The 13164-nt window shown below is 30.8% G+C and overlaps 1 protein-coding gene across 1 annotated transcript in view; it reads right to left on the bottom strand.

Moving 5' to 3' along the window:
• Positions 1-8327: 8327 nt before the first annotated feature.
• Positions 8328-13164, bottom strand: part of LOC108752974 (gustatory receptor for sugar taste 43a-like) — a 6454-nt gene continuing 1617 nt past the window's right edge. Inside the window, 1 exon segment of the mRNA XM_018494252.1 lies at positions 8328-8614. Within this exon segment, the coding sequence (XP_018349754.1) occupies positions 8328-8614 (287 nt within the window).

Raw genomic sequence — 13164 nt, 5'->3', positions numbered from 1 at the left:
AATGGGCGGTATACATCGACGTGATATATATATTGTATATATGTATATATATATATATATATATATATATATAATTTGTTTTATTTAGTTTAATTTAAGTATATTTTATTTAAATATAGGAAAAAAAGCAATTAAGAAACTTAAAATTAGGGCATTTTAATCTTCATGGCTAGATAAGAATATACTTAAAGGATAGTTGGCTTCTTATCACCAAGAAGATAAAGTAATATGTACTGCATGCAATAAACTTATCAGATATTGTAAAACAGATTTGATTAAATATTTACAGGCAGTCAAATATATTAAAAATATAAATTTTTAAAAATCAGTTGATAATATAATAATAAATCAATAGAATTATCACATAAAGATAAAGTTAAACGATTCGAAATTAAATTAGCAGCATTTTATGCTGAACATAATCGCTTTTTATACCGTGGATCACTTAATTCCACTATTGAAGGATATTTGCATAGATCCTAAAGTTGTACAAGATTTTACATTAGGCCGACTGAAATGTACAAATATCGTTGAAGATATAGTAGCAAAACGTAAACTCGAAAAAGTTGTCGATAATTTACAATATTCTAAATTTTCAATTTTAATCAATAAAAGTATCGATATTTTAGACTCAAAATTAATGTGTGTTCTTGTTCGATATGTTTCTCCCGTAAATAAAAAAGTTGTGACACAATTATTAGAGTTACTTTAGATGCTAGAGATTGTTCCGTGAGTAAATTTTTTGAAGTATTTAAAAATCTTTTAGAAGAAAAAAAAATTCCACTTAAACATATTGGAATGGCATGTGACAATGCATCAGTTATGATTGGATGCAATAATTCTTTAATACAACATTTAAAATTAGAAGTACCGCGATTAGTAACATTAAATTGTATTTGCCATTCCTCCGCGATCGTTGCCAATAAAGCTTGTGAAAAATTGCTTTCATTTTGCGAAAATTTAATTAGAAGTATTTCTACTTATATTTCGGGCAGTATGAAACAACGTGCAATTTTACAAGAATTTTAAGAATTCTTCGAAAGTGAAAGGAATAAGTTATTAAAATTATTGAATGCTAGATAGCTCATTTTACAAAAGTGCGTTGTTAGAATTTTTGAAAATTGGAACGTATTACAAAATTATTTTGTTTTAGCAGTAGTTGAAGATAAACTGAAATCTGCGAAAGTTATTTTATCTCATCTAAATGATGACACTATCAAAGCGTATTTTTTATTTTTTAAATATGTTTTAAATTTTTTTAACAATTTTAATGCTTTATTTCAGTCACGTAAAATTTTAGTTCACTAATTATTTGAAGATAATCAACAATTGATTCGTCAATTAGGTCGAAATTTTATGACAGTAAATTCTTTAAAATGTATTAATAATTTAAATGTAGATAATGAACAAAATATATTAAATTTAGAAAATATTCATGTTAGACTAGAATGTGAGAATCTTTTAACATTATTACCTTTGGAATGTAGACAACAAATTAAATTAGTATGTTTAGATTTTTATAAAACAGCAATTCAAGAAGTGCTTAAACGCTTACCGTAAGGATTCTCTCTTTGAACATTTAACTTTTTTAGATCCAAAAATTGCTCTTTATGATGAAAATAGAATAAAAATTAAAGATTTACATATCTCATATTGTTGTAATTATAGAAAATATAGATATTACTCAATTAGGTTTTGAATGGCGCATTTTACCATCAATTTTTGACGATAAACAAACAAAGGAATTAGCTTCTTTAGAAATTGATGAAATGTGAGGAAAAATATTAGCACATAAAGATTTTTATGATAAAATAATGTTTCCAAATTTACAGTTATTAGTAGAAGCAGTTCTTTCTTTACCTCATTCTAATGCCGAGGCCGAACGAATTTTTTCTATAATAACAGACGCTAAAAATAAAGAAAGAAACTGGTTATCTAACGATACTATTTCTACAATTTGCGTAACTCGGTCAAGTTTTCAAGCAGAAGGCATTACTTGTACTAATTTCGAAATTGATCCTAGGCATTTATAATAGAACTGCATAATTCACAAAATTTATATGGAAATAAAAACACATAATGAGGCTTAATATTATTTCGCTTTTTTAATTTTTTTACATAAAATCTAATCAATATTTGCCAATGCATGTTAGAATTATTATATTTTCTGTTGCACGTTAAAGTTGTTATATTTTATACCACATGTTATTATTATTAACCATTTAAATTTTGTGTGTGTATGTGTGTGTGTGTGTGTGTGTGTGTGTGTGTGTGTGTTTTCAGATTTTAAGTTAATTTAAAGACATGTGATTTGTAAAATGTTAATTAATAATTTTTGTTATTAAATTTATAAATATAACATAAAGTGAAATAATTTTTATAATATAAGTGAATATTTATGTTCTGCTTGATTTAAATTTTATTTTTATGTTATTAAATATTTTAATATATTTTTGCAATTTTGTAATATTAGATATTTTCAATCTTTATTAAATGATATTAACATTATTGTTTTTTTTTGTATTAAATGTCAAAATTATAACAATGTTATAATTAAATGTATATTTATTTTATGAATACTGGTAAGGTTTTTGGCAGTTTTTCTTACCCTTGCAGCAAATGTTAATATTCTATTAATGAAATTCTGCCAAATTAAATATTTTAATTTAAGAAACTGTTCATAAAAATTATTTTATTCCTTCTTCTCGGTTTTCAGCTAATATTTTATTATTAGACGCAAATTATTAAATTTTTAATGTTTATATGTTCGTATATATAAAATCTATGAAATATATATATATGTATACATATGTAAAATATGTAAAATATATTAAAATTTTCAACATTTTTGAAAAATATTTTACATGGACGACTAATGATCTCCTATTTACTAGTGACCGGTACGTTACTGAAGCTACATTGGACGCGCATGCGCCAGAAACCCGGCCCGTCTAACAACACTGATCAGACGTATGTGCAATATCTATGTATTGACAATACATATTATGTCTAGATCTAAAATAACAATTAACATAAGGAAAGACACTACGGCTATGTATCAATGTACACACACTATCAGTACTAAAAATTCATAGCTTACGTCTATTACAGATTTTCAGTACTGGTAATATGTATCAATAGACTTATCTCTTTAGCAAAAAGAGGTGAAGTAGTTACACATGTAACTACTTGTATGTGCAATATATTATAGTATGCAATATAGTATGTGCAATATAGGTATTCATGTGACACATTTTGACACATTATGTAATCTAAAATGGCACCATAACGAAAAGTGACACTACAACCGTGTATACTATTAATAAAATCTTTATTTTACGTCACTTATATTACAGATTTTAAGTACTGACAGTCTGACTTAAAACACAATCATATTTCAGACTGCGCTCTATCTAAACGCTCACACACGACATGTTAGCAAATCGAGCGACTGGAAACGGTGCTCAGCTGGAAACACCTGGAAACATGAGTTTATAGCACTCACAGTGCATGAAAGCCTGAGCCTTCAGAGAGCATAAGTGGATACAAAATCGATTTTATTACCTCGATCAAGTTCGACCGTCACTCCAGCATCCTCTTAAGACGAGAAATTATGTTCACAATGTCAGAACATGGTATATTTGCATTATAGTTCTACATCGCTTGTTTTACAATGTTCACACCACTATTCCAAATAAACTTTTTTTGCTCGTAATTTTTCAATGAGCAACGAGCAACGAAAAAGGTCAGTGACCTAGATCTTCTTGAGGGTCAAGGTCAAGGTTAAGATCACTCGGAGGTCATTTGGAATGGGCTGTGTAAAGGTGAACATTTACCAACGTTTGTACAACATGGTTATTTAACCGGTTTCTAAAAAACGTTTCTAAAATAATTTCATACGGTTTTAAAACAAAAATAACCATTCCTAAACGTTTTATAAACGTAGTTATTTTACTTCAGTTGATACTGGACTGTATTGTGTTTGCCTTCAACGCTATCTCGCGCAGCCAACGCCGAAATGAGACGGATAAGTATAGAGCGCATAAACGTAAGTGTTCCTTGTTCATATTCCAAAAATGAGTTTACAGAATATAACTTCAATATGGGTCGTTACTTTCAGCGTAAAATATTCTTTAATTTTTGTCATTATGTAAATTTAAAAATTTTGAAAATTAGGGATAGAGATGGGGACATACAATAAATAATTAAATAAATTTTTTTAATATAATATATTATAGGACCGTGTGCGTGCGTGCATGCGTGCGTGCGTGCGTGCGTGCGTGCGTGCGTGCGTGCGTGCGTGCGATAACACAAACTATAGAAAGCCTTAAACGATCTAGCTAGATCTTAAATGCTTGCATACAAGCATTTAAAATTTAGCTAGACCGTTTAAGACTTTGATTTCTAAATTTTTTTAATTGTAATTATTAAGTACTCTTAAAGACATTCAACTTTTATTAAAACATTTTTCTCTATCTCATAGTTTTGACAATATTTAAACTAAAATAAAAAAACCGCCCGATTTTTTTCAAGGGAAGGCTTCATCCTCTTAATGTACAATTCAGCATATATAAAAAAACGTATGTCTTACTTTTGTTCTATTTTACATTTCAATATACCAGAAACTTATTAAAATCGGAAGGGGCCACTCGTTGTGTTCTTTTGTAAAAATAAAAAGAAAAAAAATTTAACTTTTTAGAGGTGGCTAAAGAATACAAAATATAAATAATAGGGAGCATACAACCACAACACTAGATGTTTTAAAGTCATATATTTAAAGTTTTGTTATGATAAAGTAGACGTTTTGGTCAAGATTTGAGTATCATCAGTATATTATCAATATATTATTATTTATACGCTCCCTATTATTTATTAAAAAAAAAAAATTTAACAAAAAAGAGCGAGAGACGAATACCAACTAAATGAAATAATCTTGATGTTGCAAAATTATGTATTGTTGATAATCAGTATAAATAAATCTTATATGGACCCCGGTTTGTAAAAGATATAGCGGAATAAACATATAAAATCTGCCTCCGCACTAATTGAGTTCAAATTGGTGTCAGTTGTTGATACCTATGAGATGTAAAACTTCTCCAAAAATTAATCTTGAAATTGCATTTTTGTGAAAATTATGGAGGAAGAAAGAGAATTAAAAAAGTAATTTTTCTCAAAAACGCGGCTGGATCGATTTTAATAAAAAAAATATATGTTGTAAACATCGAACTGGTAACTTTAATAAACTTTATATAATTTTTGTGATAAATAAAAAACCAATAAAAAAATTTTTGAATTCTTTATAAATTTTTTTTAGTGATATATTTTAGTAATCATCTTTATATTTTCACGAAAACGTTTCGAGATTCTCTACTTTAACATATAATTTTTTCAAATCGATCGAAGTGGTGGAACATAGTTACAAATAACAATCATTTGCGTAACGCCGCGCTACGCCGCACCGGTTCGATAGTTACAATCACGGTGCGCTACGGTTGTTGTCGCAGAATTTACTAACCATAATATCGATATTTGCCCGATCAACTATTATAGATTTCGGAATATTCGTTGTTGTTTCAACTTACCTCTATTTCAATTCACTTAGTTTTTTCCTGCTAAAGTCGAATTGATATAGCATGATAAAAGAAAGATAAAATATTTGATACAAAAAGTGGCATCCGTATTCAGATATAATTCAGATATATTTAATCTCATCAATTTCCTAATAAATTTATTTATCAGTAGCAGTAATCCAGTTTTTTGTAAGCCGTAACCAGTATACTGGTACGTATCATACTTATAATTTTTTTGTAATAATATGTAATAATGTTTAAAAACCTAAGATTGAATTTAATCTCGACTTTACAAGTAAGAGAAATATATGAAAAATGCAAAAACTGTAATATATTTTTGAAAAAAGTTATTAGCAGAAAGAAAATTATAAATACTCTTGATAAGGCAAAAAAAATGAATTATGTCGAGAGTATTTATAATTTTCTTTCTACCAATAGCTTTCTTCAAAAATATGTTACAGTTTTATCATTTTTCATTCCTCTCACTTGAAATAGATATCCCTGTATTAAAGCTGAGATTAAATTTTATGTTAAGGTTATAAGTATTGTTATACATATTAGTACATGAAAACTATAAATATGATGCGTAAATATTAGTATTCTGGTTATGACTTACAAAACTGGATTACTGCTACTGATAAATGAATTTATTAGGAAATTAATGAGATTGAATATATCTTACTATATCTGAATTATATTTGAATTTGGATGTCATTTTTTGTATAAAATATTTCACCTTTCTTTTATCATAATATCTTAATTCGACTTTAGTAGGAAAGATTTAGGTGAATTGAAATAGAGATGAGTTGAAACAACGCCGAAAATTTCAAAATCTATAACAGTTTCTTTTTCTTCTTCTTTTGTATTCTTTGATTTGGAATTTATGATCTACTCGAGTAGACCAAATTACCACGCTTTATTTGAATTTTTTCATGTTTAAGACCGATATTCATATTCAATTCTTATTTCAAGACCGTCTTAAGTAATGTTTTAAAATGTAGCTCTCTGGTATGCAGCTCTTGGTTCGATTTCTTAAGATCGAACTTAAGATCGAACGACGGTCTTAAATATAAAATCTGAAACTATATAAATACCGGCCTAAGTCTCTTTAGGACAGAGGAGATTCAGAGAGACTCGCTTGTTTTTACTTTTCATAATAGTAGATTTATTTTTTCTCGGATTCAGTATGTCATATGGGACCTATCCCATACAGCATAGAATTTGCAGCAATATCGTTGCAAAATATCTGCTATATTGCTGCAACATGTAATGTTGCAGTAGTGTTGCTGCAACTTTGTGCTGTAGGAGACAGTTTAACGCCGAATCTGAACAGCGCTGGTAACTTTCTCTTAATCATCAAATGGAGACGTTCTTCGGTTCTTACGCGAAAAATATGAGCGCGTATATAAGCGCAAATGGGATCGAGCCTGGATTCACAGATCGCGAGTCAATCGCACCAAACCACTTGACGTTCGACCTACAACAGTTGATCGAGCAAATATCAATATAATGGTTAGTATGTAAATTTCACGGTAATGACCGTCATGCACCGCGACTGCAACCGTTCAACCGGCGCAGCGTAGCGCGGCGTTATGCGAATGATTGTTATTTGTAACTATGTTCCATCACTTTGATTGATTTAAAAAAATTATATGTTAAAGTAGAGAATTCCGAAATATTTTCGTGAAAATATAAAGGTGATCACTAAAATACACACATATATTATAAAAAAAAATTAATTTAAAATTCAAAAATTTTTTTACCGATTTTCTATTTATCACAAAAATCACAAAAAATTTTGTTAAAATTACCTCTTCTATGTTTACCTTCTATGTTTACAGCATATATTTTTTCATTAAAATCGATCCAGCCTTTTTCGAGAGAAATTACTATTTTTAGTTTGCTTTTCCCTTCCATAACTCCCACAAAAATGCAATTTCAAGGTTAACTTTTGAAGGAGTTTTACATCTCATAGGTGTGTCTACTGACACCGATTTGAGCTCAATTAATATGGGACAGATTTCAGGCTTATTCCGTTATACCCTTTAGATTACTTATTTTTTGATAAATAGTATGTAAAACATTAATAATAATTAGATTAGAAACGAGATCATTTATGTGAGTATATTCTTAACTACGAGAAATGTCACTTTCGGTCAAAATTAAATATCAAACTAATTGATATATGTATTCTTTAAGTGAATTTACCTTAGAAGTATAACCATGCCAATTATAATCGGACTTTCAACGCAATTTAAAATATTAATGATCCCCCAAGTTTAATTAGAAATATCTTAAAATCTGTAAAGAACGCATTGCGGAAAATATTTCCTTGGCCGAGGATTTAATCTGAATCTCCAATATTCTGTGCGACTGTTTTTACCAGGTTGAAAACCATCGTTTTTAGGTCACAAAGGCTTAAGTAATATTGTTCACAATAACTAATTGTTATATATATATTTAATAACTGATTCGTTATTTCTACGTTATTTTTACGTTAGCTTATTGTATTAATTTATTGATTCTGCGCAGTAATTTTTAGGCCTATTTTCTTATTATGTGTCCGTTTTTATCTTGTATTTATTTAAATTATCATTAATCCGTTATTAATCTTATTTATAAAATATTTAAATTATTTTCCTTTCAGAAAATAGGAAATATCTATCGATTATAAAATTTTGTTTTTAATTGTAGTATTTTTAATTACTTTTAAATGTGGTAAATTATAATTTTAATCGATTTATTTATTTATGTAAATTATGAACCGACCTGTGTTGTAGCAGCGTACGTAGGCTGTACGATCATGAATAATCTCCAGATATGAAAGATGCACCATAATCCTTGTACCGCAAGGAACAATGGTTCACGTCTACCATCAGCTTCCATTATTAAAAAGTACGGTGTAATGATTAAATGTATCAGGCAGGTGATTGTAATCATAAGCGTAACAACACCATAAGCAGTGTTTACGAGTATCACTGTGTCTCATAATGATGCATGCACTGTCATCAATTGGGAGATGTTGTCCGTAAAACTTTTGCCATCTAGAAAAAAAATTATTTTAAAGAAGTATTCTAGTTTAAAGGCCTCATTTTTAAGGTTACTTCTGAATTAAAATAAAAAAATTATCAATGCTACAGTAGAGACGAATGTCATCGAAACCGTTATATCACTTCTTTTTGGACTAAATATTTTTTAAACAAAAGCTAAAAATAAAATTTTGGGAATATAAATATAAACTAGAAAATGTTTTTATCAGATAACATGGCAGTTTCTATAATGCTATTTAAAATTTTATTTTTTAAGGCTTCTGAGTACTTACATCAGTCATATTGAATCGTGACATCAAAAGCGAGAAATATGACAAGCGACACGTTCAATTTTTGCATACCATTTGTAAATAAAGAAAATTTGATTGAAACAAAATGTTGAGATTGCTTTGAAAATTGGCTAAGGGTATTCTTATCTCTACTGTGGTAGTCAGTAAATAGTCATAAAAAACATTTAAAATGTGATTACTGATTTTTACTCAATGCGTATTCGTAGTCTATTATTTTTACGAGCCTTTCTTTGACTATTTATTAACTGTCAGGGGAGTTAAGGGAAAGCTGGATCGACGGCCGAATTTGATTGAGATCGACAGTACAGACTTTTTTAAATTCCAAATTTGATAATAGTGACATCTTTCATTCATTTCTTATATCTATCATATATTGTTGTATCTTGCTCATACGCATTCATCTGTCTTTATCTAATCATTCATCTGTCTTATCATATTGCAACGCCATTTCTTAGAAGATCGAACATCTACTGTGTTGGACACAATTACTGCTTTGTGTACTATTCTAAGTCTTTGCTCAGCCTTCGAATATACGTCATTTGAATATGGTATAAATCTTACTATTAAGCTGGACTCCCCACCAACGCAAATTGAGTTCAAACATAGTCAAAAATTTAGTGTTATTTTATTGCTCTAGAGCGAATTATATTGTTCCAAACGTTTAGCAATAAAAAAAAGAAATAGATGGATCCAGCTTAATGACAAGTTGAAACCTCCATAGTAAAAAAATATTTACAGAGCTACAATATCAAAAAAACAAGTACCTTAGATGTTGTTGCTTTTTCAAAAGCTACAGAGTTGTTAGTTACTCACATGATTTTGATACTAGAATGTTTCTCGTAGCATATACCATACTACAATATCAAAATATGTCAATTTTTTATTTGGTTGCTAACTATACACACAAAAAATAATTAGTTTATCACCACCGGCGCCCACGCCGAGTACTTTACTCAATTAAAGATTGTTTAAAGAATTTGTTGCTCAGAAGTTTTTAGTACCAAAATATTCTTTGTAACGTATACTTGTACTATCGAAATATACCCATTTCCGATTTTGTTGCTAACTCTGACACATAAATCGACCGCGCCGATGCTGATAAACTAATTATTTTTCGTGTGTCATAGTTAGCAACAAAATCGAAAATAGTCATATTTTGATAGTATATTCGAGGAACATTTTGTTACCAAAAACATGTAAGTAACTAACTTTATTGCTAAACGGTTGAAGCAACAAAATTTGCTCTAGAGCAACTAATTAGCAACAAAATACCACTAAATTTTAATTTTTGATTATGTCCGAACTTAATTTGCGCTAGAGAGGGGGTCCAGCTTAATAGGGATATAAATCTTTCTTTTGTGAAACAAAAACTTTTAACCTTATAAGTGAACACAACCAAAGATCTCTCTCTGAGAGATCATTTAAATGAGGTTTTAGTATGTTGTTTTATGGACAGAAATAAGAGATATATATTTTTTTTATACCGGCTGAGTCGCACTTCAAATGGGCGGAACCTTCCTTGAAAAAGATTGGTCTTTTTCTTTCAAAGCGAATATTTTCGAAACTATAAGAAAAAATTTTCTAGAATAAAAATTGAATAACGTTAAGAGTACTTTATAACTACAATAAAAAAAGTTTTTTAATTATTTCTTTAATGTTTACTCTCACCTCTATCTTTATTTTCAAAAATTTTTTAATTTTTACATATCAAAAATGAAAGAGCATTTTATGCTAAAAATAATGATGTGTATTAAAATCTAATTCCGAAAAATAATTTTTCAGAACTATATGAACAAAATTGTCCCTATATATGCACTCTGTATTCGTTTCATATCGCGTTGGCTGCGCGTGATAGCGACGAAGACAAATACAACACAATTCGTCATAGTGCAGTATCAGTACAGCAATGACTATTGAAATAAGTTTCTTAAATTGTATTAATAATAACAATAATAATAATAATATTACTAACAATAGCGACTCTATTAAATTGCTAAAATCAATCAAATACTTTCAAAAATATATAAAAGAATGTACGAAATATTATGGACAATTAAAAACTAGCAAGAATAAAGAAGTTATTACGCTTATAAAATTTTATTTATTTCATTTTTATCGTAGAATAGCTAATTTTAGTGTTCAATGTTGACATTAATGTATTAATAAGGCGCTGCGTCTTATTAATACGATGCTATACAGAAAATAGATTTGCTGATGCATTTGTTTTGTCTGAGTACGCTGTTAAGTGTAAAAAAAAGTAAATTGTTGCAACGAATTCAGTTTCTGATGCTTGATTTTGAATAAGTACTACGTACTGATTGCGAATGGCACTATACTAGTAAGTATAAAGTATCTATTTTTGAAGTTGTTCGCGTCGAACTGACAGAGAGTGAGGAAATTTAACAGTACAATTTAGTTTGCCTTAAAGAGATTAATTAATTCGGACAACTCTTTTTATTTAAACATCTCCAGATCCAGACAAAGATCACTGATTACGCGTTAAATCACGCTAAAGAGTTGTTGACGAAAATCAACTTATTCGCGATTACGAGACGAGCTTCTGCTAACACACGAGACGAGAATAAAAAGCGAGAGCTCACTTCGCTCGCGCTAATGTATAGACAACAGAAGCCTTTCTAGAAGGATCTGGAGGATTACGCGGCGATATAACGATTTCCATTTCTACGCGATCCTTCTAGAAAAGCCGTGCTTACAATTTAAATTATTTGGCTGCTTTGCCCGTTTAACCGCGACGCGGCGGTTGGCAATTGATTCAGAGGGGCCTCGCCGCCATCGTTCATTGGAGCGCCGTATGGATTAATGGAATCGATACCGCTTGTATGTCATAGATGATTGCGCTGATTTGCATAGAGCGCAGTAATTTTAAACGCGATGATTATCCCCTTCTTTCAACTTTCGAACATCCCGCTCGCCTTCCTACACTTGACGAATTTGTCGCGGCTCCCATACAATTCCAGTGTCGCACGTCACTGGACTCTGCAAATGAATAACGGTGAGCTAATCGGCGAAATTATAGTCACGCGCGAACACGTGGACAATGAGTGAATTGTCACAATCAGTAAGTGAGATTGCCAAAATTTTGCTCTCAATCACAGATCGAGTGTCTCGTGAGTGTCTCGTGAGTGGTCGGACCGAAAGTGCTTTTAGACGAAAGAGCCGTGTGCTGATGATTGACATCAGCTTAGTGTGTTGTGTTAACGTGAATAATAAGGGAAGATCTCGCGAAAAATAATCGCGACTTGTCATTGACAGCCTGTGTTCGCGATTAATCTCAATTTAAAGGAGCCCTACGATAAGTAATTATTCTTTTTCGTTGACACTATACGAAGGATGGCCATTAAGCTATTATATTTTTTTTTTAGTGTAAGTATCTATACTTTACAAATGAAAATTTTTAACAATATTAATTACATTACATTAAGTACATTAGTTCGGTATATAGGCGGATTCTAATTCGGGAGTTCTGAGGAGGAATGAAGAGCGATGGGGTACCCGTGGAGCGGGGGAGAGGTCCGTGGGAGATGAGAGGGTGATGTCACTAGGCAAGGGATTGACGTCACGAGGGAGGGGGAGGAGGATGACGAAACAGTGCATGACATTCCTGGATGAAGGGATGACGTCACGGGGATGTGCGGGAGATAACGCCACAGTGGGTGACGTTGTGGGGGATGACGTTGCGGACCGGGGGAGGAGTAGGATGTCCCGGGTGCGGGAAATTACCTAGCGACAAATGGAGTGTGTGGAAAAAAGCGTTGCGGGATCTGCGTCGCGGTGATGACGTCACGCGAGATCATTGGCCGTCGAGTGTGGTTCGCTGCCGCTACCGGTCCCTACCGCCATCTCCAGGCGCGGTCCGCCTCCGATCGCGGTCCGCCGCCGGTCCTCACCGCGCGCTATACTTACCATTTATATTATATTTACCACCTCTTATGTGTCGCTATTTTTTTCTTACGTAATTTTTCCTTCAGCGTTTATTCCAGGAAGTAATATTTTTATTCTACCGAATTATAACTATTATTATTTTAGTGAGCGTGATGGGCGCGTAACACGATGCCGCGAAGAAAAAACGATTAATTGCAGACACAGAGATATTTTTTATTTTAGACATTTATTTGTACCATACTTACCATTTATACTTTTCGTATTTTTCCCTTTACAGCTTCCCTTTATATATGGTATTGTTGTTTACAATATCGAGAGCGGAATACATCTTTTAATATTATATAATATATA

The sequence above is a fragment of the Trachymyrmex septentrionalis genome, unplaced genomic scaffold (genome assembly GCF_001594115.1).
Source record: "Trachymyrmex septentrionalis isolate Tsep2-gDNA-1 unplaced genomic scaffold, Tsep1.0 scaffold113, whole genome shotgun sequence".
In the NCBI taxonomy this organism is placed as follows: Eukaryota; Metazoa; Arthropoda; class Insecta; order Hymenoptera; family Formicidae; genus Trachymyrmex; species Trachymyrmex septentrionalis.
This window is presented reverse-complemented; position numbering and strand designations above follow the sequence as displayed.